Raw genomic sequence first — 25,357 nt, 5'->3', positions numbered from 1 at the left:
ACACCCCCACTGTCCAGCTGATGCTCTGTTGCCATAGCAGGCCACCGGTGCCAGGAAAAGACCTAGCCCAGAAAGTCCTCCTGGGGAGTAGGATGGACATAGAGACGAATGAAGACTGGCTGTGAACTGAAAATTCCTGAAGCCTGGCATGGGTCCACAGGGGTTCTTCATACTCCTCCAACGAGTCCTATATCTATTCAAAACTGTTTTATACTAGAAACATTAGGAAATGCATAATACTCCTCTGGCCTTGTCTTAGGCGTACCATTTGCCTTCCTCCAGAGTTAGCTGAAAGGGGAAGGCACCCACATGCACGGAGGTAACACCAGAACCACGACGATACGGCTAACACCAGCTTGCATTTCTTGAGCACTTACTGTGTACCAAGAGCTGTTCTGGGAGCTTTACACATGTTAACTTAATCTGCGACTCCAGTTAGGTAGGTACTGTTATCATCCCCCTTTTATAGATGAGGAAGGTAAAGTCAGAGAGGTCACCCTAAGTCAGTTTCAGGAAGTGGCCCCTGCACCCACTCTCCCCACCTCTCTGCTGTTGTTGCTGCTGCTGCTGGAATCATGTCTGGTTCCAGGGCTCTTTTATTCAACTTAATCTCTGGAGAAGATGTCTGTCTCTGAGAGTCCCTCCTCCAGGTTGTAAATATTAAAACTAGAGATCAGTTCCTCCTTGACAGGAGACAGCTGGTTCTGCCTCTTGGCCAGCTTCCAACAGCGGCCCCTATGAGAAGGGAAACCAAGGTCACACCCCATGCTGGGGGCTGGGGAGAGGGGAGACCTGACATCGATGGGAATTGAGCAAGAATATGAGTGGAGGCCTCCTCTCCGCGGACCCAACAACAGACCAGGGAACCTACGCAGCTCTGGCTCCCAGCTTGGGCTGCCCACTTTTACTTCCTACCTTGCCTCTGTCCCCACCATGAACTCACAGCCTGCACCTCTTCACATGGTCACTCCCCTCTAAGGGGTCCCCTTGGGCCTGGCTGTGGGTACTAAGGACACAGTCCATCCTCTGCAAAGGACCCAGGGAGAGAAATCCACACGGGTCCTGAATCAGGCTCAGTGGTGGGCTCTAGGGTCCAAAACATTTGGGGAGAGTAATGAAGAAAGTGGACACAGGTCCTGGGTGTGAGCCCAGACAATCCCTTGGCCAGTGGAGAGGGGAGAGAAGGGCCGTTGTTTATGGGCAGGGCTGCCCAGGGGCCATTTGCCTAGGCCCATGGTAGAACTGGCCTCAGTGTTAGACTTCCGCATTGTCGGGAAATGAGGCTAAAGACACAGTTGGCAATGCGGAAAGATGAAGCTCATCGCTCTGTCCTGTTACCCGACCACACAGCTTGCAGTGAACCATGAATTAGCATTTTAAAAATAAACCCTGTAATTATCTTATGATTACTATAATACACCGGCGTTGTGTTTTTTTTTATATTAAAAAAGTTAACTGATTAAACACAAAAACTTAACATATGCCACAGTTTCTGGAAACCCATTTTGGCATTTCTTTTTAAGTATCTTAGGGGCTTCAAAACCCAGAAATGCTGGGGATGGCAGGCGGGAGGGTGGGGAGAGGTGGTCCTTGTGCCCCCAGACACCTCCCATCCACAAATGCCTTTCAGGAAGGAACACACGTGGTACACTGTGGGGCTGGGGGCTGAGCCGACCAACCCTCAGGGAGGTCAGACAGGGATCGAAGCCCTCACACCATGTGGACTTTCCATTAGCTGGTGCTTTACTGGCATCAGAATAATCCATTCTTGCATTTCCCCAGAGGAGCGCAGAGGAGAGGAGAGAGCTTAACGGGAAGCACAACACAGGAGCAGGCAGGACAGGAAGTGAGGAGAGGGTTTCCAATTCCCATTCTGCAGCCTGTCTGGCTTCCCAGAATGGCCGGTGATGAATGGGCTTATTAAATGAATCTCCGAGTCAGAAATGAATTCAAGAAGGCAGCACTGGTGGCTCAGGCTGGCCTGGCCTCGATCGCCAAGCACTGACAGCTCCATCGGGGGACTGGAGAAGTCCCAGGCCCCACCCCGGTGCACACAGACAGCCGTATCCATGGGAAGACCCCAGAGGCCATCCTGGAGGCGGTGTGGGCCGCCTTGCCCCACTCCGGGACAGACTGATGAGGGGCTGAGGACGAGGGCATCTTCTCCTGGCCCTTGACCTGCTTTGCTCCTGCCCTGAAAGATGAGGACTGATGATGGGAAGGGTATGGTCCAGGCTGGACCATCTGCAGGCCTTCCATGCTCAGAGGACATCTCTGCAGCTGCCAGTGTGAGTGGAAATGGTAGTGCCTGTCAGTGGGGAGCAGACCTCTCTCTAGTAAATGCCCATCTGGCCACGGCGCCCAGCCTGGGGCTCACCATCCTGTAATGGATGGAGAAGCAGAGAGGAAAGAAGTTCTCATGAGGAGATACCTGAAGGAGCAAAGTTCTGAAGGAAGCAGGCAAGAAGCTAAGTCAGGGGCTCAGCACAGGGTTTGACCCTAGAACGGTCCAGAGTCACCTCTAGCAGGTAAGAAGCAATAAGTCTAGGGTAGTGTTTCTCAGCTCAGGTGCTTTTGCCCCCAGCCACCTACCCAGGAAACATTGGGCGATGTCTGAAGCATTTTTTTACTATTATGACTAGGTTGGGGATATTACTGGCTAGTAGGTGGGGCCAGGGATGCTGTTAAACATTCTACGATGCACAGATAGTCCCTACAATGAAGAATCATCTAATACCAATGCCAATAGTGCTGTGGTTGAGAAACCCTAGCCTGGTCTAAGAGCTTGGTCTCTGGAGGCAGGTGGCCCATGTCCTGCTTTAGCAAGACTCTCATATGACCTGGGTAGCCTTGGTCAATCTATCTAAGCCTTGCTTACACCATCTGTGAAATGGGGGTACTGACATGGTTCAGACGGTTGTTGTGCAGGTGAAGTAAGAAGATGCACGTGGAACACCGAGCTACGGGCCTGGCCCCTGGAGCAGAATCTCCGTGAACAATATTTTCCCAACACGTGGGAAGGAGTGGTTGGGTGAGGACAGAGAAAGATTCCCAAGTTGACAGAAGTTAAGGGGCTGTGTTTTCCTTTAGGCAGAAGTGCACCTCATTTTCTGCTGGTGGTAAGTTTCCATTTCAAAAATTCCCCCATGTGGGGAAGAATAAACAATGGAGAAGAAACAGAGGATGGGAGCCAGCCTTGCTGGCCGTTCTGTGATTCGGCAGCCACAATTAAGTAATGCTGAGGGGTGCTCCTGTCCCAGATCTTTCACTTTCATTGTCTACAAGACCCTCACAGCCACTCTGGGAGGCAGGTACGATTTGATGGGAGGGGGACTGAGGTCAACGGTTGCTCTGGGCAATGCCAGGAGCAGAGCCCAGGGTTGACTGTGAACGTGGGACCCCCTCAGTGAGATGGGATCCAAACCTAGCATACCCGGGGCCATGGGCTGGCCTTGAACCTCTTAGGCCACACCGGGCATCACACTGGTCCATCAAACATGCCCTGGAAGCCCACTTCAGACAAGATGTTGGGCATGAATGGGTGGATTCAAGTGAACATTCAGTTTAGCTGACCTCTTCATACACCTGTATAGCTGTGGGATCCCCCAAATGCACTGATCGGCCGTCCTGGGAGTCTTCACCACCCGCAAGGACAGAGCTCAGCCACACCCAGGTTGGGGCCCTCTGACCAGGGGAGGCTCTGGGACACACTCCCCTCCTTTAGTGAAATTGAGATCTTCACTAGACTCACTCTGGAGTCTTTGTTTCCAGTCCATCCTGTCCTTTCCTCCCACGCTGTGAGAATACACCCAGTACATACTGTGTTGGGCCCTGGAGTGACTGCCGGGGCAGGGATCCTGACTTGCCTGTCTATGAACCCCCAAACCTGGATGAGCTACTTAACTCTGTGCCCTAGTCTCATCTGTGAAATGAAGGTAACAGCAGCCCCTTACATGGAGGGTGATGCACAGACGTGTCCAGACGGTGCTGGCCACGGACCAAGAGCTCAGTTACTGCCTGTTGGTTGTGCTGGTGCAGGATGCCAACAGGAGAGATGGCCCTGGAGGTCTCCCTTTGGAGGACTGCCTTTGCTTTACCTCCCAGGAGAGACATCTGAGAGGCAGTCATGCTGGGGCCATGCACAAGGGTGTGCTGAGAAAGCTGGGGAGGAAGGGTGGTGTCAGGTGGGGGAGTGACTGCTGGCAGCCTGTCCCATGTGTAGACTCATGGAGAGGCGCCAGTGCGAGTGTGGGTTTGGGGGGAAGGGCTCTGATCTTCATCTCCAGGCCACCCAGCTGCCTGCCTGAATCCTTCACAAGCCGGTAGCCTGAACTGTTGGGCTTCCAGGTAGAAGGACACACTGAGAAGTTTTATGTTTTTCCCATTTCTTTAAATTGGGATATGGCTAGACTGGTACATCTGTCTTTTCCTATCCTTCACAAATATTTTTCTAGGGAATCCAATAAAATTGACACGAAACTTATTACCCAGGAGGCTCCTGGGGCTTCACATATTTACAAACTGATGGCGTATTTCTCTCTCTACCCAAGGTACCAGGCTGCCACCATCTTGAAAACACACTCAGGTTAGCTATTTTGTTCCTAAGGTTGACAAGCGAAGAAAGGAAGGTAAGGCAGGGTGAGGGATGGATGGGGCTGGGGGTAGAGCAGGGTGGTAAGCTGGCGTTGGAGCCAGGAAACAGCCATAGTCATATGGACTTCTCTCAACATCACGGACACCCACGTGCCCGGGGCCATGCCGCCTGGGGAGTGAGTGGCCAACTGGAAGCAGAGTTCAAGGCCCCAGACCCCCATGCTCTGCTCACCAAGGACCCCAGAACCCACCACCCAAATGACCCGAGCCCAATTCAGGACCTGCATGGATCTCTCTCTCTGGGTCCATTCCAGAGGATTGACTGAGCTCCTAGTACCCACACGCAGGCCCTAAGGGGACGGTCTGGAGGGGAGTGACCACGTGGTCAGATGCAGGCTGGGAGTTCACAGTGGGGACAGAGGTGAGGTGGGAAGGAAAGGGGGCAGCCCAGGCTGGAATGCAGAGCCGTGCACCTCCCCTGGGCTGGTGTGGAGTCTGCGGAGAGCAGGCCTCCATTCTTGCTCAGCTGCCGTCGATATCGAGTCTGCCCCCTCCCAGGTCCCTGACGTGGGGTGTAGCCTTGGTTTCCTTCTCATAGGGACTGCCACTGGAAACCAGCCAAGAGGAAGAACCTCATGCCAGCTATCTCCTGTCAAGGAAGAGCTGATCTCTAATTCTAATATTTACAACCAGGAGGAGGGGCCTCAGAGACAGACATCTTCTCCAGAGATTCAGTGGAATAAAAGGGCCCTGGAACCAGTTATGACTTGAGCCGCAGCAGCAGCAACAGCAGATGTAGTGTGGCGGCCAGATTGCAAATCCTGCCTTCCTCACTTCCTAGCGTCTGACCTAGGATCATCTCTCCAGACCTCAGTCTCGTTATCCGTAAAATGAGGATAATATCTACTTAACTGGGTTTTTATATCGCTTCCTTGACATGGCCTCTCAGAGACAGAGAGGTGGGGGCAGGAGGAAAGGTGAGAGAATCCGGGTCTGAGGGGCAATGCGACATCTCTGAACAGCCAAGGGGTAGGAGAAGCCAGAGATGTGGGAAGGGAGAGGAGGAAAGGAGGGCGAGTGCATTAGCAGGAGGGGTCGGGAAACGGGAGGACAGCTCAGGGAGTCTACGCAGGAAGGAGGAGCAGACACTAAAAGGAAGAGAAAGGTAACCTAAGTCAATCCCACAAGGGTGTACCCTCCATGCACACACGGGCTCGAACACGCACACACCCAGAAACACATGCATGCTCCCCCAGGCACACACCTGGGGGACCCGTCTGGCTGAAATAACTATGTGGATTTCTCTTCATGGGTTCAACACCTTCAGAATACTTGGACAGGCACCACAGGCCTGCTGTTGGCTGTGGGCCCTGCTAGGAGAGAGCTGTGTCTAACCCGGCTTAGCCCCACCCTGTGCCCCAGCACACAGCCTGGTGCCCAGGGCACCACGCACACTCAGTAGGTGTCATCAGTTGATGAAAACTGAACATCTTCCTAACTCGTGTGTTCTTTCCACATCCCGAATTCGAACTGCTGCCACACACACCCAACTGTTCTCTCTGAAGCAGCGAGGAGTGACAGCTTGGCAAGATCCTCCAGAAAAGAACTCTTTGCTCACTTGAAGACTGTTTCCGTGATAAGCCGTAGTTTCCAACAATGACAGCTCTCTCCTCTCCCCTTCGTCACTCCACCATAACGTCAGCCAGAAGAGGGACCTTTCCTTTCCAGTTAAATGAAGGCCTGGCAGCATCTTCCTTGGCCAGGTTACAGGGGTTGGGGGGACTCCTTCCTGAGACCCAGAGAGCCTGTGGCTACCCGCTGCCACTTCTTATGCAACCAAAGACAGAAGAACCCCTACTCTGCTACAAACAGACAAGGCAAACTTCTGTTCCAGGGAAAGGGGGGGCAATGACATTCTGGCTGTTTGCAATCCCCCACGAGCAGGGCCCACACACAGAATCAGACGAGAGCAATGTGTGTTATCTCCTCACACATTTTATAAAACGCCACTGACAAGTGGTATCATTCTCAGCCATGCTGCCACACTTCAAGCACAGTTGACACCTCTGTCTCCTTCCCCCTTTCCTGTCTGACTCAGGCAGCCCCCTCCCATGTCCTGCTGGAGCAGAGATGATTTTTGGAAAAATCTCGGCAATCTGGAGGCTGGGGGTGGGGGTGTGATGCCTCAGGTGCCAGGCCGAGGCCGTGGGTTTTTGTGGCAGACACTGGGGAGCCACTGAAGGCTGCATGGGGATGGGGAACCACGGTGTGGTGACTACATGTTACTTGAGGCGGTGGCCATAATCCAACACAGTGGTTCCCAAGCAGAGTGGTCTTGTCTCCCAGGGGCCTTTGGTAAGGCCTGGAGACAGCTTTGATTGGCATGACTGGTGTGTGTTGGGGGGGATGTTACTGACATCCAGTGAGCAGGGACCAGGGGAGCCGCTAGACAGCCTACAGCACACAGGATGGTCCTCACCACAGAGTGACCCAGCCCCAGCTGTCAATAGTGCCTAAGGGCTGCTGATCTGGCATGAAGAAGTGAATGCCTGGGCCAAGAACAGCTATCCTGAGCGGAGGAGGGCTGGGCCTTGCAGGAATGGGGGATGTGGGAGAAACAGGAGCCAGAGGAGATGATGGACAGGACTGGGAGCTCAGAGCCTGGGAAAGGCGACCACTGAGAGAGAACTAGGGGCTGGCGCAATGGCTGGGGAGCCCGATAGGTGCTTGGAGCCATCTGCTGCTTGAGTTTCAGAGGGGTTTGTCATGGCCGTGGACTGACTCGATCGCCCGGTGTTTGAGAGGCAGAGTCTGGGAGGGTCAGCTAAGTGTAAACCCGCCAGCCTCCATCCATCTCCTAGGCTTGCACAGCTCCACTCCTGAGGATAAAACTCAACCTCTTCAGCTGGAAAAGAGGCTGTGATGTGCCTCTTCCTCTCCGGCCTCACCTTCGTAGCTCCCTCACATTCCACCCCTCTGACTACGTCTTGAAAGGCACCCTGCCTCCTAGGACCAGGGCGTGGTACACGCTGGACTTCCCCGCCTGCCCTTTCTCCCCTTCCTGACTCATGTGCTTCTACTCATCTCTGAGGACACCACGCCTGCTCAGGTCCTTTGGGAAGACTTCCCAACCCTCATGCAGAGGTTGGACACCCTCGCTCTGCACTTCTACAGCATCACGGACCAATCTCTCTCCAGGGCAGAGATTAGAGTGGCTGCTGACTTGTTCCTTTCTGCATTAGATCCCTCGAGGGGCCACTGATGCCCACAACATGGCCTTTTGTCTGTCCATCTCCACATTCAGCAGAGAATGTACTTGTTTGTTGAGTGAACGAATGAATGAGTAAATTCACGGATGGGTGAAGACACTGAATTTGTGAATCAGTAAGACAGAGGAGGTTACTAAAGCTGAAAGCATGAATAAAATTTCCAAGAAACCACTCACAGAGAAAAGAACAGTGAACTGAGAACCTTGGTGAATATTCACCATAAGGGTCTGAGAGCTGGGGAGAGGAGCCAGCAGTAAAGACAAGCGGTGGAAAGAACAGAAATGCAGGATAATCAGGATCATGCAGCGTCCCCAGAGCCAGGAGAGAGGTCACGAGATGGACAAGCTCTAATGCATCCAGCAGGCCAAGTGTTACAGAGGTTGAGACAGGCTGTGAATGTGCCAGTGACTTTTAAAAGAGCTCGATCTTCAGAGGGCAGAACACTCACAGAGTGTTGATGAGTCAGCTAAGGCACAAGGAAACCTTTCTGAGAAGGGGCGACCGAGGTCCCTCTGGACCTGGGGGATGCCGGAGAGAGCAGAGGTGGAGCCACAGGCCTGCAGAAGGCAGAAGAGCAATGATCAAGGGACTTGCCCAGAGACAGGAATGGTGGACGATGGGGAAGGCCGTACCGCCACTGATGTGACTGCCTGGAAGACAGGGTTAGATCAGCAGGGAGACTCATAGAGCAGGTATTCCATCCTGGAGGCAGAGGCCTTTCAGGTGGCTGTGCTGCCCACCCTGCCTGATCCAGCCCAGGTTTACCAGCAGCAGCTTGGACATCTTCATTCAACTCCTGCTAATTTAATGGTTAATTCCTAGAGGTGCTAAGTTGCCCGGGGAGGCATCATTAAGAGAAAGCCCATGCATCTGGAAACCTAGCGGAGTGAACCCAGTACCAGAGTCAGGGGCACTGTGCTTCTCCTGTTCTGATGCAGAGCTCCAGGTATAACTAGACACCTGGTTCATGCAAAAGCAGGAAGCGGAAGCAGAGGCCAAGCACATTCATATGTTCAAGTATCCTCAGCCATTCAAGTAGTCCCAGGTTACTTTACCTGGGACTTGGCATCCTTGCCTTCGGTCTTGACACAGGGGCTTAACTTGAGGCTGGAGATCTCTTGGTCTCTCTGCTTCTGAGCCTCCAGGCACTTCTGCCTCTGTCGGATACTGCCCTTATGGATGGAAGAGTCCTTGGGCACCCTAGAGGAAGGCCACGGAGGGATGAGAATCCACGGTCCGTAGGATTAACAGTAACACCAGCTGTCGGAGAGGTCGGGCAGTGTCTGGAAAATGGCAGGGGCATGTCGCCCTGGCTGTGTTACAGTGACTTGTAACAGGGCCTGAGGATGGGAGAGGTGCCACTAGGAATGAGACAGCAAGGAATGACTCAGGAGTCTGGAGCCTGGAATCAGTGAGTCCACGCCCTGAGGTCACACTCCAGAGCTCAAACCCCAGCAGCTGAGAAATACTACCAGAAGCCAACTTCAATCTCTCATGCCACCAATGAATAAAATTCTCTCTCTGGTTTCTGGGATAAGTGGAGCCAACTGGTCTTTTCAGAACTCCACCTAGTTAAAACCCCTCATACAGATGGCCACGGGCAGTCCCTTCTCCAAACCAAGTTAGCAGGGTGTCTCTCTCTGCAGGCAGCAAAGGCTCAAAGTGCAGGGCGGATACCTGAGTTCTGGGTAGACATTCTCCAGGTACCACTTGAAGCTCTGGCACTGCAGGTTCTTCCTCAGGTTCAGTCTGCTCTCGATGCTGGGGCGGCAGAGGCGGGGAGACACGGAGACAAAACACAGCTGGTTAGAGACAGGCACCAGCCACATGGCCCAGGGGCACCCACCCTCCAGGCTGGGAGGTGCCCCGTGCAGCCCGTGCCCACTCTCTGCATCCACGAATCTCTGGAGGGTGCTGGAGAAATTAACTAAGAGAGATGTTGGGAGCCCCAGAGAGAGCTATGGAAACACTTGGCAATACCTCACAGTGGAGCGGTGAAGACACCAAAGATTTGTGCTTTTACTTGGAAATAGAATTTGGGGCTATTTTTACTTTTCATTAAAAACAAAGCTATAAGAATATTTGGCGTGTTGTTAATAATTCACTGTCAGGGCTCTGGGTCTACTTACTCACAAATCCCTCTTTGGATTCTGCTCTTAAAATACCACCCTTATTCCCCCACCTGCTAACCCCCATCCCAGCCAAGCCAGCCTCAAAGAATTCTCTTTAGCTGGTTCTGGGTTTTGGCCATCACATATTTCATTTTAGTTCAGTTCAGTTGCTCAATTGTGTCTGACTCTGCGACCCCATAAATTGCAGCACCCCAGGCCTCCCTGTTCATCACCAACTCCCGGAGTTCACTCAAACTCACGTCCATCAAGTCAGTGATGCCATCCAGCCATCTCATCCTCTGTCATTTACTGAGTACCTAGTATGTGCCAGGCATTGTGCCCAAGAGGGACCTGATGGTGAGCTTTCAAGCAAGAGAGACAGGTAATGAACCAGGTGCTCACAGCCCGGGGTGGATGTGGGGTGGGTGTGCAGGGGCTGTGGGAGCACCTCAGGAGTGGCCCCTTGCTTATCAGGTTGGTGGTGGTTGGGTGGTGATGTGCAAGCTGGAAGGAAAGTGGACATTGTCTAGACAAACCAGAAAGAGGGTAAAGTGGGGGCCCCTGGTAATGGCAGGGGAACAGCAAAGAGAGATTAGTGCATGTGAAGAGGGAAGGGGTCTATTGGTGGTTGCAGTGCCGCAGGTTAGAATGTGTGTGGGGGGCGGTGGGAGAGGGGAGGTGAGCGAGAAGAGAGGTGAACGTGCAGTCATAAAGGTCCTGTGAAATACCAAGGAGGAGCTTGGCCTTTATTTTCAGGGCAATGGGCTGCCACAGATGGGTTTGAAACAGAGTACAATGTGGTAGTATTATTCCTGTAAGAGCATCTACTGATGGTGCCAAAGAATTGATGTTTTCAAACTGTAGTGCTGAAAAAGACTCTTGAGAGTCCCTTGGACTGCAAGGAGATCAAACCAGCCAATCCTAAAGGAAATGAGCCCTGCATATTCATTGGAAGGACTGATACTGAAGCGCCAATACTCTGGCCACCTGATGCGAAGAAATGACTCACTGAAGACCCTGGTGCTGGGAAAGATTGAGGGCAGGAGGAGAAGGGGACGACAGGATGAGATGGTTGGATGGCATCACCAACTCAACAGACATGAGTCTGAGTGAACTCTGGGAGATAGTGAAGGACAGGGAATCCGGGTCTGTGGGTCTCAAAGAGTTGGACACGACTGAGCGACTGAACAGCAACTGAAGGTAAATGAGTTTGGTGCCCAAAGCTGGGAGAGCAGTTAGGAGATCACTGTCGAAACCCAGAGCTGACCATGCTTTCTGGCAGGGGAGTAGGGTTGGGATGGGAGAGAAGGGACAGGTTTCATTCTCTCTACTCTTCCACCAGTACACCTGATTTCCACATACACCCTGTTCTTCCTCGGCAACCACACAGAACCAGCCCTGCTTTCTCAAGCCTCACCTCCTTTCACCCCAAAGACTGGACTGGGCGCCCTCATGATACTGGAACTTCTTATACAGCATTAACCGTATCTCCTCACCAGACGCTAAGCAACATGAGAACAGGAATGACATCATTTGAAAAAGGCTAAATGTTCAGTATTTGCAAGAATCCAGACGGTCAGTGTATGAGTGAGGCAGGATCTCTGGGACTTGGTGATTGTTTAGGTGTGGGAGGACGGGGAGAGAGAAGTCAAGGTTGACACTCAAGATTTCTGGTTTGACAACAGGATTCATGGAAGAGCTAAGGTGGGGAATATGGGGAAAAGAGCAAGTTTAGGAGCAAACAGGAAGAGTTCAGTTAGAACTTGTTGAGTCAGAGGATCCTGGGGGGCATCCAGGCAGAGATGTCCAGTTGCTATTCAGACATAAGGACTGGAGCTCAGGAGAGGTGCAGGATGTGTTTAATCGCTCTGTTGTGTCCAACTCTGCAATCTCATGGACTGTAGCCCACCAGGCTCCTCTGTCCATGGGGTTTTTTTAGGCAAGAATACTGGTTGGATTGCCATTTCCTTCTCTAAGGGCTGGAGCTCAGAGGAGAGGTGCAGGAGAGGGATAGAAACGTGCTTATCAGCAGCACAGAGGTGGCTGATGGCAGGGAAAACCTGGAGTAAAACAAGGGTTTATGACAGGTCCTCAGAGAAGACCAACATACAAGGGTGGGCAGAGAGGGTGCAGCTTGCATCTCAGGATGAGAGCCAAGACTCAGTTCTAGAAACCGAGATCAGAGGGGTGCCTGAAGGGGATTGGGTGGGAGAAGACTCATATGAATGGAGTAATCGAGGAAGGTAAGGGTTCCAGGGGGCCATGGGTGGGCGTGATCGTAGGGGATGGAGGCCATGGCCTCAGCTCACAGTCAGAAGCAGGGAAATGGGAGCCAGAGACAGCATGTGGCAGCTCTGTCATGAAGCTTGGCTCTGAAGCAGCAGAAGACAAGGTAGGTGATGAGCAGCGTTGGACTGAGGGAGAGTTCTTATAGTTTGTTTTCTTTCCCTCTCTTTTTTATTTTTTAAAACATATGTAAGATACAGAATAAATTTAAATACTAATGGGAACCATGCAATAGAGAAGAGAGTTGGGTGATCAGGGAGCGCGAAGGTACAGGGTGGGCGAAGTCCCCTGGAACAGGGGCTCCCACACTGTCTGCAGGTTAGAGTCACCTAGTTGGGGGGGGTGCATTTTTTACAAATTCTACAGCCCAGGACACAGTCCAGACTCAGTCTACTCTCTGAGGCTGAAACAGAGGTAGCAGCAGTTTTTGAAGCTCCCCAGGTGACTGAGACATGCAGAGAGTCTGGAAACCATCACCCTGGAATTCTGCTCCTTGAGTTGAGGTCCTCAGACCAGCAGCACAGCACCACCTGGGGCTCGCAGAAATGCACGCCTACTGAACCAACATCCACACTGTAACAAGATCCCCGGGAGATCTGTGTGCACATGAAAGATTGAGAAGCTGAGAGGCAGGAGGAGATGAATCCAGGCAGTGGGAACTTGATCAGTGCTGATTTATGAATGAATGCAGGAGAGAAGAGTGCATCTGGGGAACAGGTAGAGGGCTGGCCTGCCACAGCAGGAGGCACCCCTTATCCTTCCAGATAAAAGAGACAGGAGGATAGTGCAGGTACAGGGTGGTCAGGCTCAGGAAGCTGGTGCTGTCTATTTCATCTGTAAAACAGAGGTGTCATGTGCTGTGAGCGGAAGCAGGGCAGACTCCGCAGCTGGGGAAAATGGAAAAGGTACAAATGGAGGTTGAGGGAGAATGCCGGCCGGCAAGGGGGCAGGATTAAGAGCCCCGTGGAGGGCCTCCCTGAGCCGGATGGCCACAGAGGCTTAGCAGCACCGGCCGATACTCCCAGAGCTGTTCAGCAGCCTGCCCACAGGGGGAAAAGGCACAAAGTCAGGTTCACCCAAGGTCAAGAGGGAGGCCTGGGAGGGCGGGTAGATGCCCAACATGGCAAGAGATTCAAGGACAACGTCTTATAAGCACTCTGCTTACGCAAGAAAGTAGAACCCAAGCTGGAGAGGGAAGGCAGTGAAGAAAGGAGGGGTGGACAGACATGGCCAATGAACCGGAGGTTAGCTGAGGACTCAGAATGAACACTGTGGGAGGCTCTGAGGAGAAGCGGAGACCAGCGTGGGTTTTCAGTTTCAGAAATGCAAACACTTTGGCAGGCTCGTGATTTAATCTACCTGGGAGTGATGGGCTCGATCGATGGCACGTAGGCTGCAAACATGCCATCTGTTCCACAGCCTTAGTACGACTGAGGGACATCAGATGACAAAAGCCACCAGTTGCCCCCTCTCAAAAAAGATGAATATAACATCAATCAAGTTGCCATTTTTCTCTACTCAAACCAGCCCTGAGTTGGGGAATGCAACATCACAAAGTTTGGGGATCAGACAGGTGTGATTTGAGCTTCTCCTCCTATAACGGTGTGATCCATGGCAAGTACCTGAAGCTGTAGAAGCCTCAGGCTCCTTATCCATAAAACAGGGGTTATTATACCCATTTCTCAGTTTGCAGAGGACTAATGAGGCATCTCATGAAATGGCATCTGGCCCTTAACTCCTCTTCCTGTCCTCTTCCACCCCCATGAAGCTGGAGCCCTGCTCTAGAGGAGGTCTACACAGTACTATTCCTCCTAAAAAGAGGAGGATTAAGGCTTCAGTAGCTGAGGAGGAGAGGAGGAGGGAACTCTAATCTAGAAGGAGCAGGGCTGCTTAGCCCAGCATCCCACCTTTCTTTGAAAAGCTGGAAACACCAGTCCACTGCACAGGGCATGGCTCTACCCACTGAGTGGATGGTCCAGGCTGCCAGGGGTCTCCCACAGGCATGGCCCAGGGCCCTGTGCCCAGGACTAGGCAGGAGCAAGAAGGCACAGGAGGGGAGAACAGGCCCAGCCCCAGCCCTGGAGGGGCTTGGCGGCCTGGGAGACCCTCTCACCTTGGGCCAGTGAGCTGGGGCTCTGGGCTGTCTGCACAAACCAACCAGGGGAGACACTTACTTGCCAAAGGGCCTCTCCAGGGCGAATGGCCGGGAAGCATAATAGTACTGCTTGTATTCATCCATCCACACTTCAGCTGTCCGCTTAGTGTTCCTAGGGAGACAAAGAGTGTCAGGGACAGGCTATTTGAGAGGACCGGGGACATATCTAGGTAAAATACCCACCTGTGACAAGTGGGCAGTGTCACCCCCATGGGAGGCACCACGGTCCAGTAACTTTATTCTCCCCAGGGTGCTGAGCCCACCAGTCTCCAAAGGGGCCTCTCCCCCAGACACAGGATTTTAGTAGTCATGACATACCCTCTTCCCAAAAGGCACAGACCAGAGAAATTACACCAGAAATTGAACTTCCCATGGCTCTCAGAAAAGGAGAAAAAAAGCCAGGAGAACCTCGTGTGCTCCTTTGGTGCCAATACAAGAGGGGAGAGTTTGACCATCTCATCTCTGGTCATCTGTGGGCTCTTGTTCTAGAACTCTCCCCATCAGCAAAGAGTGCAGCTCTCCAAGGGGGAAGCCAGTCACGCACGAGATTTGCACAGGCATGTCATTAGCTTGGCACAGGTGTAAAGAATGAAGTAACCAAGCCATTTTGGTCAAATGTTTGCCAGGACTCTGAAGTTTTTTTTTAAATTAGCTATCTGCAGTGAGTCTGACCCCAAAGGTCACAGAAAAAGAGACAGACATGGAGGATGTTGTCACTCAGCTCTCCGGGACAACAGGGTACCAGGAAGAGAAGACAAGGAAAAACAATCAGAAGCCTGAGCAGCACCTCCCAAGGCCTGAGTGCATGGACCCAGGGGTGTCACCAAGAGGGCATGGCCTGCCCTTTAAGCCCGTGGACCTGTAGGAGTTTTGCACATGCAGTCCAGCTCTTGGTGCACTGAAGACAGCTCCTTGCCAGCTCCCTCCACTGGCCTAACCATCAACACACTGGACGCTGCTGAGGCCACACTGCCCCAAGTTTCCCCTCAAGTCCATTGGTGGCAAGCAGGGCCCAGTCTCAAATGCAAGGAACCTTCTAGAGCTCGAGGCTCTGCCCCCCACTCCCTGGCTAGCCCCCACTCCACATCATAGCCCCTTGACTTTCCTGCACCAGGCATCCCAGCTCACCTTTCCCTGTCAAGACCCCAGGCAGCCCTGCCTTTGTTCCAGTCCCTGCTAAGGGGGTTCTCATGACCCTAACCTGCCCAGCATGAGGTCAGCTTTCTCACTGGCCAAGCCTACAGCTCCCCTACACCTGTCCACACCCACACCTGTCCACAAGTGTGAGTAACTGAGGATGAGAGAAACCAGAAGAAAACACTGAAGGGGAAGAAAAACCCTCAAAGAGGCACTCTGCTCCCCCTCCCCAAAATGGACCAAATGAGGGGGAAAAGGACAAAGGAGGAATAAATGGGGAGTGAAGTTGTCAAGTGACAAGAGGACTAGAGAGAAGAGGAGAAGCTGGAGGAAAAGATGAGCAGCAGGAGAAAAGGAGGTACCGAGTCATTTTTAAAGAAGAGGAAAAAGGTTGAAGAAGAAATCATGAAAGAGACAGGTGTATGGAGGGAGCGAGGAAGCAAGAATAGGCAAGTGGGCATCGCTGGGTCACCGAGACCCTACGACCTTCGTCCTGTCCCTGGGCAGCAAGTGGCGAGCCCCAGGAAAGGAGCCCAGGGCCTCAGGGACTACGCCAGCCTGGCCGTTTCTGTGCACCTGCGAGGCCCTGGAGCGGTCATCTGGGCTGTATTTACTTGTGCTTCCCCATTCCCGAATCTTCCCCAAGGGCCTCTCCCCTGGTGACCCAGCCTGAAGGTGGTCCCTGCAGATCCCTGCAGGGGCTCTTCTAGAACTCAGGAGCAAAAATGGCTGCCCTCCCCCTGCCCCAAAGAACACAAAATACCCAGAGCCCTGAGCCCTGCAGGAGGGTGCCTGCTGCCTAGTGACTCAAAGCTCCCGAGGCCACAGGCAGGGCCTTGCCAAGCCTGGGAGAAGTCAAGGGTGGAGAAAGGCCTCAAGGCCTCCAGCCTGGACCTGGATGGGCAGGCCTGACCTCTCTCGCCCAGGCTGTGGCCCAGCAAGCATAACACGCAACCCCTGTCCGGTTCACGACACCCGGGCAGCCGAACCTACCAGAGAACCCGGGACAGCCACAGCCTATCACCAGAAAAGCCCAGGGCCACTACCACCCCCAGGGAACCCGAACCCCCGCAACACATACTCACTTTATATACGTGTTGGCGTTGCCATCTGGGAAAATATACGGGTGTTTCTTCCGGAAAACATGGCCCACTCGGCTGCAGGGGACGATCTCCAGGCTGCCCCCACACATCCATACCCTGAAGGAGATTTCTGCAAGACAGTGACGCCCCCATCACTGCTCTGCCTCCTAGACTGAGCAGCACAGGCTGGCAGCACCAAGACACCAGGCGCCAGGGAATCCCAGGTCCCAGGGCGAGGGGAGGGCTGCTAGCAGCCTGCCTACCGCGCCAACTCCACAGCCAGACTGTGTGCTCCACGGGCCTGCTACCTCGGTTTCCCTGCCCACCACGAGGATGTTAATAACTCACACCTGGGAGGGTGGTTTGCCTTAACAAGGAAACTGGCGGACACAGGGGAACACATGGAGGGCTGTGCTTGAACCTTTGGAACACTCTCAGGGGCCAGCAGGGTGGGAGCCTCTGTGTGATGCTTTGGCCTGGAACAGAGGAGCCCAAGGACTATGAGAGAACTGCTTTTGAGTATACGGATGGTTTCAGGGTAGAAGATGGATTAGACTAGCTCCTATGACCCTAGAAGGTCAGAACCAGGACTAAGGAGAAAGACTTTTCCATTAGAGACTATGGGAGAATTTTCTGCTGGTCAAGGTCCAGATAGAAGGGGTTGTCATGGAGTTAGTGCATTTCCCACTCTGACAGGCTGGCAAGCCACATGGCCAGGATGGGACAGACAAGACCAGTTCCCAGTGTCAGTGCCGGGAGGCCATTCTATCTCCTGCAAGGACATCTGAATCATCAGCCCAGAGAAGGAAGTCTGAGCCATAGCCAAGAGCTGTGAAGAACCATAGAAAGTGCTGGAAGCCTTGAAGCTGTTGCTGGGGTGCTCGCCTGGGTAGGGATTTGCACACAAACTCATTTTCCCCGGTTGGCTGCTGTAGCAGGGACCTCGGGGAGGGGGGTGAGGTAGAGTCAGCAGAGGTGGGTGGGCTGAGACCATGCTGGCCGGTGCCCTTCTCCCTCGAAGCTGCTTCCCGCAGGCTTGGAGCAGTGGTCCTGCCCGAGAAGGAAGCAGTGCTATACCAGGGTGGTGGGGCGGACCCCCTCACTGCCATTGTTTGAATGCTGGGAGGGCGTTTCATTACTGCTTGTAACTTTTCTACAGATGGTGCACCCCTTTACTGACTGCAGCCAGTGCAGCTGCCTCCTGCATCCCGCTGGATATGCCACGAGTGGGAAGAGCCAGGTTTGCATCTCGAATGCCTGCCTGGGCCATGCTTCTATTGTCAAGCTGAAGAAAGAGGAGTTTGCTTCAGGAAGCACTCAGGCTGGTGAGGGACTGCCTCCGGAAGCAGGCTGGTGTCCACGAGCAGGGACCAAGGATGTGGGTATTCTATCATTGCCCACCACATCTGATGGGCCCCGCCGCTCTGCACCTTGGGCCCCACCTTCCTGGGTTTCCTTACCATGGGGTCCTCTCCATCAGCCTCTGTCCCTCCCATGTCCTGCTGTCTTTCTCCCTTCTTTTCAACCCTGCAAGCAAGTGCTTGGACACAAATTCTTCATCCTGATCCTCACCTGCTCTCCCACCCTCTCCCTGTCCCCTCCTGACTCCTGCCTGGTGTCCCTGGGAAAGTTGTAGGCCATGCTTCCTCGATACCCGTCTCTACCTGCCCAGCCGGTAGAGCTCATTCCCAGCTTGCTCAGATTTCCCTCAGAGCAGGGGCAACGTGGACACGAGGGTGAGGAAGGGACTTCTCAGGATTGCTGCCAAATGATGGCAAGAACATATGGTGGGGAGAAACTGGAAGAACTTGGCCCTGAGTCTGCAGAAATCCACTAGCCCCGTCCCTGGGGAAACCTACCTGACCTAGTTGAGGCTGGGCTTCTTCACCTGTCAAATGAAGATCATAAAAGTACACCACAGGATTGCTGTTGGTATCATTGAAGTGGAACTTCGAGAGTAAATGTGAAAACTCTTAAGTGTGATGGAAAGCTCAGTGACACAAAACACTCCTCTAAAGCCAGTCTCTTTAAGACATGGATGCCAATGACATCACCCCCTTGTGCTCACTTTCAACTTTCTAGGTGGTTCGCAGCTTCCTGCTTCTGACACAAGAGGCGCTTGAAATCTGTGGACCTAACACTTGAGATTTTGATGCCCCACAAAAGTCAATGATATATGGTAACCTGGCGTTTGGCTGGGGCACTGATGGAATCGTGGGCCCCAACCTACTGTTTGCGGGAAATGATGAGTGAGCTTAGCTGATGGCCAGCATCCAGCTCTCCACCTTGTAGTGCTACTCGGAGGGGCGGGAGGGCTCAGTGCAGCAAACTGTGACGGTATGTGTGTGAATTTAGTCCCCAGGGCTAAGATCTACTGGACTCCAATCAACTCCTCTCCAGGATCTCAAAACAGGGTTCGCTCTAGCTCCCAGAAATGAAAACCCTCACACCCCTCAAAAGTTGAGATAGAGGCCTTGCTTATGGATATAACCTGTGAATTTTGTGCAAACTTTCTTCCAAAAATATGCATACGTTTCTGTGGTCGCTTCCTTACTTGCATTCAAATGAGACATATGTCCCTCCTCATTTGCAAAATGAATCCCTCCAACCTATGCAGTCTCCACACCCTCAGCTCCCACTAAACCTGTTTCCCTGTGCTTCCTTCACCCACCATTTTGCTTTGCTCTGAATCTATTGCCCCCCTTCTCCTCTGCCACCATCATGCAGAGATCCCCATCTCAGAAAGTACTCACCCCTGACTCTGGTCCTTCTCTACCTTCCATCTGGGCTCCTGGCATTCTCCACCCCCAAGGCCCTGGGTCTGAGTGCCTTGCTGTCCCTGCTTCCTCATCTAGCCCAACCTTCCCTTGATGCTGAGGACTCATTCCCATTCTGCCAGCCCAGCTCTCCTCTGGCTTCCAGGACCAACTCCCATGGCTGCCTGTGGCTCTGTCCAGATGCACTGGATGCCCTCAGATGCAGTACATCTACCCATCAGCTTCCTCTCATAGCCCCCTGCAGCCTGCGTCCTCTCCTCCACCTCTAAAACCATCATCCCTGCTTGTTTTCCTGTGTCTGTGCTTGAAAACATCTCAGTTCTGCAAACACAAGCCATGGGAGGAAAGGACCCCTTCATTTACTCCTGGGCTGGGCTTTGCTGGGTCCTCTTCCAGGTAGTAACTTATGAGCTGTCCCAACAAGCCCACTCATGGTTGTGGATGTTATTTTTCAAAGCAGAAGCAGTCCTGATGGGCAGCTAGCATTCAAAGCGCATCTCCCGAGGTCCAAAACTCCTGCCCCTGCCCTGACCCCACCTCCCTCAGTGTGAACACCCACGATCAGCCAATACTGCTGCAGGCACAAAGATACTGACTTCAGGGCACTCACAGATGAACAAGAGAGGCCAATCTATAACCAGCTGTCCCATTTCTACCTCATCTACTCCTTCATCCACTCCTGACAGTTGCCTGTCTCATCTCTCCTTCTGGTTAACTGATGTCCCCAGAGCCTGCAGCCTGAGATGCAGTAAGATCGTTTCTGCTCTGGAGTCCAGAATGTCGTAACCAAGATGACCTGAGCAGCGTGCCTTGCTGTACTGCGGCCAGAGTCAAGGCAGTCTGAGTGAGGAAGCTTGAAGTGTTCAGAGAGGTGTAAGGATGTTTGGGTACCACAATGTGAAGTATTTAAGACCTAGGACATCGTCTAGTTATCCTACGAATATCTACACCACAACTGCAGGATAACGCTGTGCATCCTCCCAGGACTGGCAGCCAGGCCCAGTGACTCACAGGTTTATGCTGAAGCCTCTGGGAAAGCCTTGTGATTCCAAAGCCCCAGGCAGTGGGGGCCATAGACCGAGGCATAAAGCAGTGGGCTCCCCAGGTACAGCCCTGATCCTCCACTTGTCAGCAGCTCCTGCAAAGTCATCACTTTCTCGTGTGAAGGAGCAAAAAGACAATGTAGGGAGTTTGGGGGAGGAGGTGGTTCTTGCTGAGTCAGCACCTGCATAAACTCCCTGATGACAAATGTCATGCAGACCTAAATCCACTCTGAATTCCAGGCAGGGAGACGTGTAATTATTCCATCCACATTGGGGGTGCTGTTACCTTATTTTCTTTAAACTTCAGATTAAACTGCCCTCCTCACCCTCTCTCTGTTCTCAGCTCTTCCCTTCTATCTCCACATCGACCGATCAGTAGCTTTATCAGTACTCATAGAACCCCAACCCTTTGCCAGAACCAATGTCCACCTGAGAAGCCGTGATGGTGGACAGGAGTTCAGGCGAGAGGAGACAGCTCCCTCCCGCAGAATCATACCAAATCCTCTGCCACTTGTCAGCCATACAGGTCAAGGCTGGAATTTCCTTTGATAGCCTGGTTTCTGGACAAAGGCAAAGGGAGCATTAGACCTGGCTCTACTTGAGGCAGTAAGCCTATATTGAGTGGAGCCTCACTGACTGTACACAGATATCTTTTAATCTAACAGCATCAGCCACTTAGCACTGGACAAGGTGAAATCTTGTGAGGACAAAGGGATTGGGGTGGATAGTGATGAGCAGAAAGAGACAGTTGCTCATAAGTCCACAGAGACAAATGTGATGACAAAGATTTTCCTTTCAAAAAATCTTTACGTTCTTTGGGCCACTTGGCCAGAAACCTCTGTTTTTATTTTTTAATGAGTTCACAGACTTGAGTAGAAGCAATCTTATTGAGCCACAAAGCATAGGCTTGAATCTGTGAGCAAAACTGTGCTTCACATCACTGGGGACAGTCAGGGCTGCAGCCAGGCTCCCAACTTCTGAGGTGTAAGCACAGGCTCACCATGGTCACCACGGACCGTCCAGCGAATGTCATGGCACACACCCTTTACCTCTCCACCATGCCTCTGGAAATGGGTGGTCTTAAGGGACCACACCTGGGCCTTGGCAAGCAGCCCCACCTGAGGGGAAAGATGACTTTTTATCCGACCTGGATGCTTGTCTCAGATGAGGCCACTTCTCTTCTCTTGCGCCCCTGAACCTGGAAAGGGTGAGGCTGAAGAGAAAGCGGGAGGAAACTGCTGTCGCTGCGGGTCTGACAGGGCGCTCCTCTGACAAGCCTGCTCACGCAGCCCAGAGAGGAGGCGGGCGACCCTGGGAGCTTAACGTTTCCACTGCTGCCCTAAAAAATTACCATACCAGCCTGAGGGGGGGCGGGGGTTGGGCAGGCCCTCTGCTGTCCCTCAAGGCCAAAATCAGCAGGATTGGGCTCCTGTCTGGGGGCTCTGAGGCTTTCCAGTTCACTCAGCTTGTTTGCAGAACCCAGCTGCTCACAGTTGTAGGACTGAGGTCCTCTCTTCCTCCCTGGTTGTAGGTCAGGAGCCCCCTTCTTCTTTCCGGGCGGTCCCTTCCTCGTCATACCTGGACGATCCTTCCCAGGCTGTGAATCTCTCAACTGCTTCTGCTACATCTCCTCTCTCTCCAGGCAAAGAAAGGTCTCTGCATTAAACGGCTCACCTGATTAGACTGGGCACCCCTGGATAATCCGGGCTGCTGTCCTAGCTTAGGACACAGTAGACATCTGCAAACTCAGTGAGGGAAAGTAACTTTCCCAGGGACACACAGCCAGAGATGACCACAGGATTCACAAGTAGGCCTGTCTGACTCCACAGCCCATGTTGACACACACATGGCCCTCCAAGCCTGACAGCCTAACATCCATGACTACATTCTGGGGATAGGGGAGGTGGTGGCAGCAGCTCCTCTCTGGGACCCACCTCGTCTCTCTTTCCTCAGTATTGTCTGTTGTATCTGCTATGCTTTGGAAACCACCCACTTCCATTTTAAATCCAGAAATCCCATATTCTCCCCTCATATATGTACCAAGGCCTCCACTTTGGAAATGTACACCTCTTCCCACCACACACACACACACACATATTTCTACTGGGCAATAGCTTCCTTTCATCTCTAAAGACCAAAAGCTAAAGTGAGTAGATGTATTAGATATTTTTCTTGTATCCTGTGTTATGCAAATTAGAGTTTAAACATCCAATATTAATGCAAAACAACTTCTGGGGGAAAAAAAGGCTAAAAGCCACATTTCCCTAAAGCCTGCTTCTATGTTGAACTGCAGATGTAATTATCAACACTCTTCAGTTCCTCTTAGAAACTCTTTGTGGGAATAATGGCACCACGGTCGGGCTGCTTGAGTGCATAGCAGGGTTGGCATTCAAGTGGCTGCTGAGGTCGCTCCCAAACGATGAAAGTGAGATGGGCGGGTGAGGCAGCACGCCACTGAGGATGGTCCCAGTCACCGTGGCCGGAGCCTTGTCCAGAGATCTCATGGGCTTTTGTGCTGTGAAATCAAATCAATGCAACAAAAGCAACCACATCTGGAACACACAGAAATTTCATGTCTTGGGAAAGAAGAGATATCTCTTCCTGCTGTTATTCCCCACAAAACGAGATATATGGATCAAAGGAACAGAATGGAGAGCCCAGAAATAAACCCATACACCTATGGTCAATTAATCTTCAACAAAGGAAGTAAGAATATACAATGGAGACAAGATAGTTTCTTCAGTAAGTGGTGTTGGGAAAGCTGGATAGCTGCATGCAGATCAATGAAATTAGAACACATCATATAGAAAAATAAACTCAAAATGGCGTAAAGACTTAAGTATAACACATAGCACCATAAAACTCCTAGAAGAGAACACAGACAAAACATTCTCTGCTATAAATAGTACCAATGTTTTCTTAGGTCAGTCTCCCAAGGCAAAAGAAATAAAAGCAAATATAAACAAATGGAACCTAAACAAACTTATAAGCTTTTGCACAGCAAAGGAAATCACAAACAAAATGAAAACACAACCTGTGAACTGAGAGAAAGTATTTGCAAACAATGTAACCAACAAGGGCTTAATTTCCAAAATATACAAAAAGCTAATATAACTTGATATATTAAAAAAAAACTCAATCAAAAAAGGGGCAGAAGAACTAAACAGACATTTCTCCAAAGAAGGCATACAGATGGCCAACAGGCACATGAAAAGATGCTCAATATCACTAATAATTAGAGAAATGAAAATCAAAACTACAGTGAGGTACCACCTCACACTGGTCAGAAAGGTTAACATCAAAAAGTCTATAAATAAAAATGCTGAAGAAGGTGTGGGGAAAAGGGAACCCTCCTACACGGCCGGTAGGACTGCAAGTAGGTGCAGCCACTATGGAGAACAGTATGGAGACTTCTTAAAAACCTAATAATAGAGCTACTATATGATCTAGCAATCCCACTTCTGGACATACATCCAGAAAAGATGGAAAACTCTAGTTTGAAAAGATCCATGCACTGCATGTTCACAGCAGCACTATTCACATATTCAAGACATGAAAACAACGTAAATGCCATCAATAGACAAATGGATAAAGAAGATGTGGCGCATATATGTATGTACATCTATATATAGATAGAGGGATATGTATATAGATATATATACACACAATGGAATATGACTAAGCCATACAAATAGAATGAAATAATGCCATTTTTGCAGCATGAATGGATCTACTGATTAACATACTAAATGAAATGTCAGACAGCAAAAGACAAATATCGTATGACCACATATCATAGGTATGGAATCTAAGAAAATTATACAAATGAACTTATTTACAAAACAGAAATTGATTCACAAACATAGAAAACAAACTTATGGTTAACAAAGGGGAAAGTGGAGGGTGGAGGAAGGATAAATTAGGAATTTGAGATTAATATCTATACATGACCATATATGAAATAGCCAAAAAGGACCTACCATATAACACAGGGAACTATATTCAATATCTTATAATAAGCTATAATGGAAAAGAATCTGAAAAAGAATCTATAGGTATACGTGTAACTGAACCACTTTGTGTATACCTAAAACTAACACAGTATTGTAAATGAACTATACTTCAATTTTTCTTAAAAAAATAAACAAGCATTGCTTTTTCTGGCATGTAAAATGCTATTAAAAAAAAATGTCCAGAAATTACGTTTAAAGTGCTAGGAGCTAGCTCCAACAAATGGAATGTTGGAATTGGAGAAAACAGTATTTCCTGTGATAGCTGTCTGCAGGGTTCTTTTTTTGTGTGGTTTAAACCATTTTGTGATGATTATAAAATGTCTCTCCCACAACTCCCCTGAAGTCTCTCTCTACTTTCCTGTTCCTATCAACACTTGCTAGTGCCAGGCCACTGGGAAGCCAACTAGAGGGGATCACCCTGGATGTGAGCAGATGTGTGCCAACATTGCTATAAAGAGATGGTACTGATGGCTGGGGCTTCCCAGGTGGCACTAGTAGTAAAGAATCTGTCTGCCAGGGCAGGAGACATAAGGGATGCGGGTTCCATCCCTGGGTCGGGAAGATGCCCTGGAGGAGGGCATGGCAATCCACTCCAGTGTTCTTGCCTGGAGATTCCCATGGACAGAAGTGTCTGGTGGGCTACAGTCCATAGCGTCACACAGAGTCAGGCATGGCTGAAGCGACTTAGCGCAGACGCACTGGTAGGTTGGACCAGAATGTGACATCATTGAAAATAACATGCTGCCTGCCATCTACACATAGCTGCCATGGTAAGGAAGGACCACACACACTTTGTGAGGGTCCACAGGGCAGAACAAGGCCCAACAGATGGAGGCTGGGCTTTGGTTTGACTTAGAAGATTTACTAACAATTCAACACAAACATTCTCAA

At 51.3% G+C, this 25,357-nt stretch overlaps 1 protein-coding gene across 2 annotated transcripts in view; it reads right to left on the bottom strand.

Moving 5' to 3' along the window:
- GALNT14 (polypeptide N-acetylgalactosaminyltransferase 14) overlaps nucleotides 1-25,357 on the bottom strand; it is a 220,255-nt gene that overhangs the window by 2,887 nt on the left and 192,011 nt on the right. For both annotated transcript variants that reach the window (XM_040224143.1, XM_040224145.1), the window contains exons 10-13: nucleotides 16,637-16,763; nucleotides 14,434-14,526; nucleotides 9,540-9,623; nucleotides 8,918-9,062 (exon numbers count right to left, since the gene is read on the bottom strand). In XM_040224143.1, coding sequence (XP_040080077.1) covers nucleotides 8,918-9,062; nucleotides 9,540-9,623; nucleotides 14,434-14,526; nucleotides 16,637-16,763 — 449 coding nt within the window. The remainder of the gene's footprint in view (nucleotides 1-8,917; nucleotides 9,063-9,539; nucleotides 9,624-14,433; nucleotides 14,527-16,636; nucleotides 16,764-25,357) is intronic.

The sequence above is a fragment of the Oryx dammah genome, unplaced genomic scaffold (genome assembly GCF_014754425.2).
Source record: "Oryx dammah isolate SB20612 unplaced genomic scaffold, SCBI_Odam_1.1 HiC_scaffold_25, whole genome shotgun sequence".
Taxonomy (NCBI): domain Eukaryota; kingdom Metazoa; phylum Chordata; class Mammalia; order Artiodactyla; family Bovidae; genus Oryx; species Oryx dammah.
This window is presented reverse-complemented; position numbering and strand designations above follow the sequence as displayed.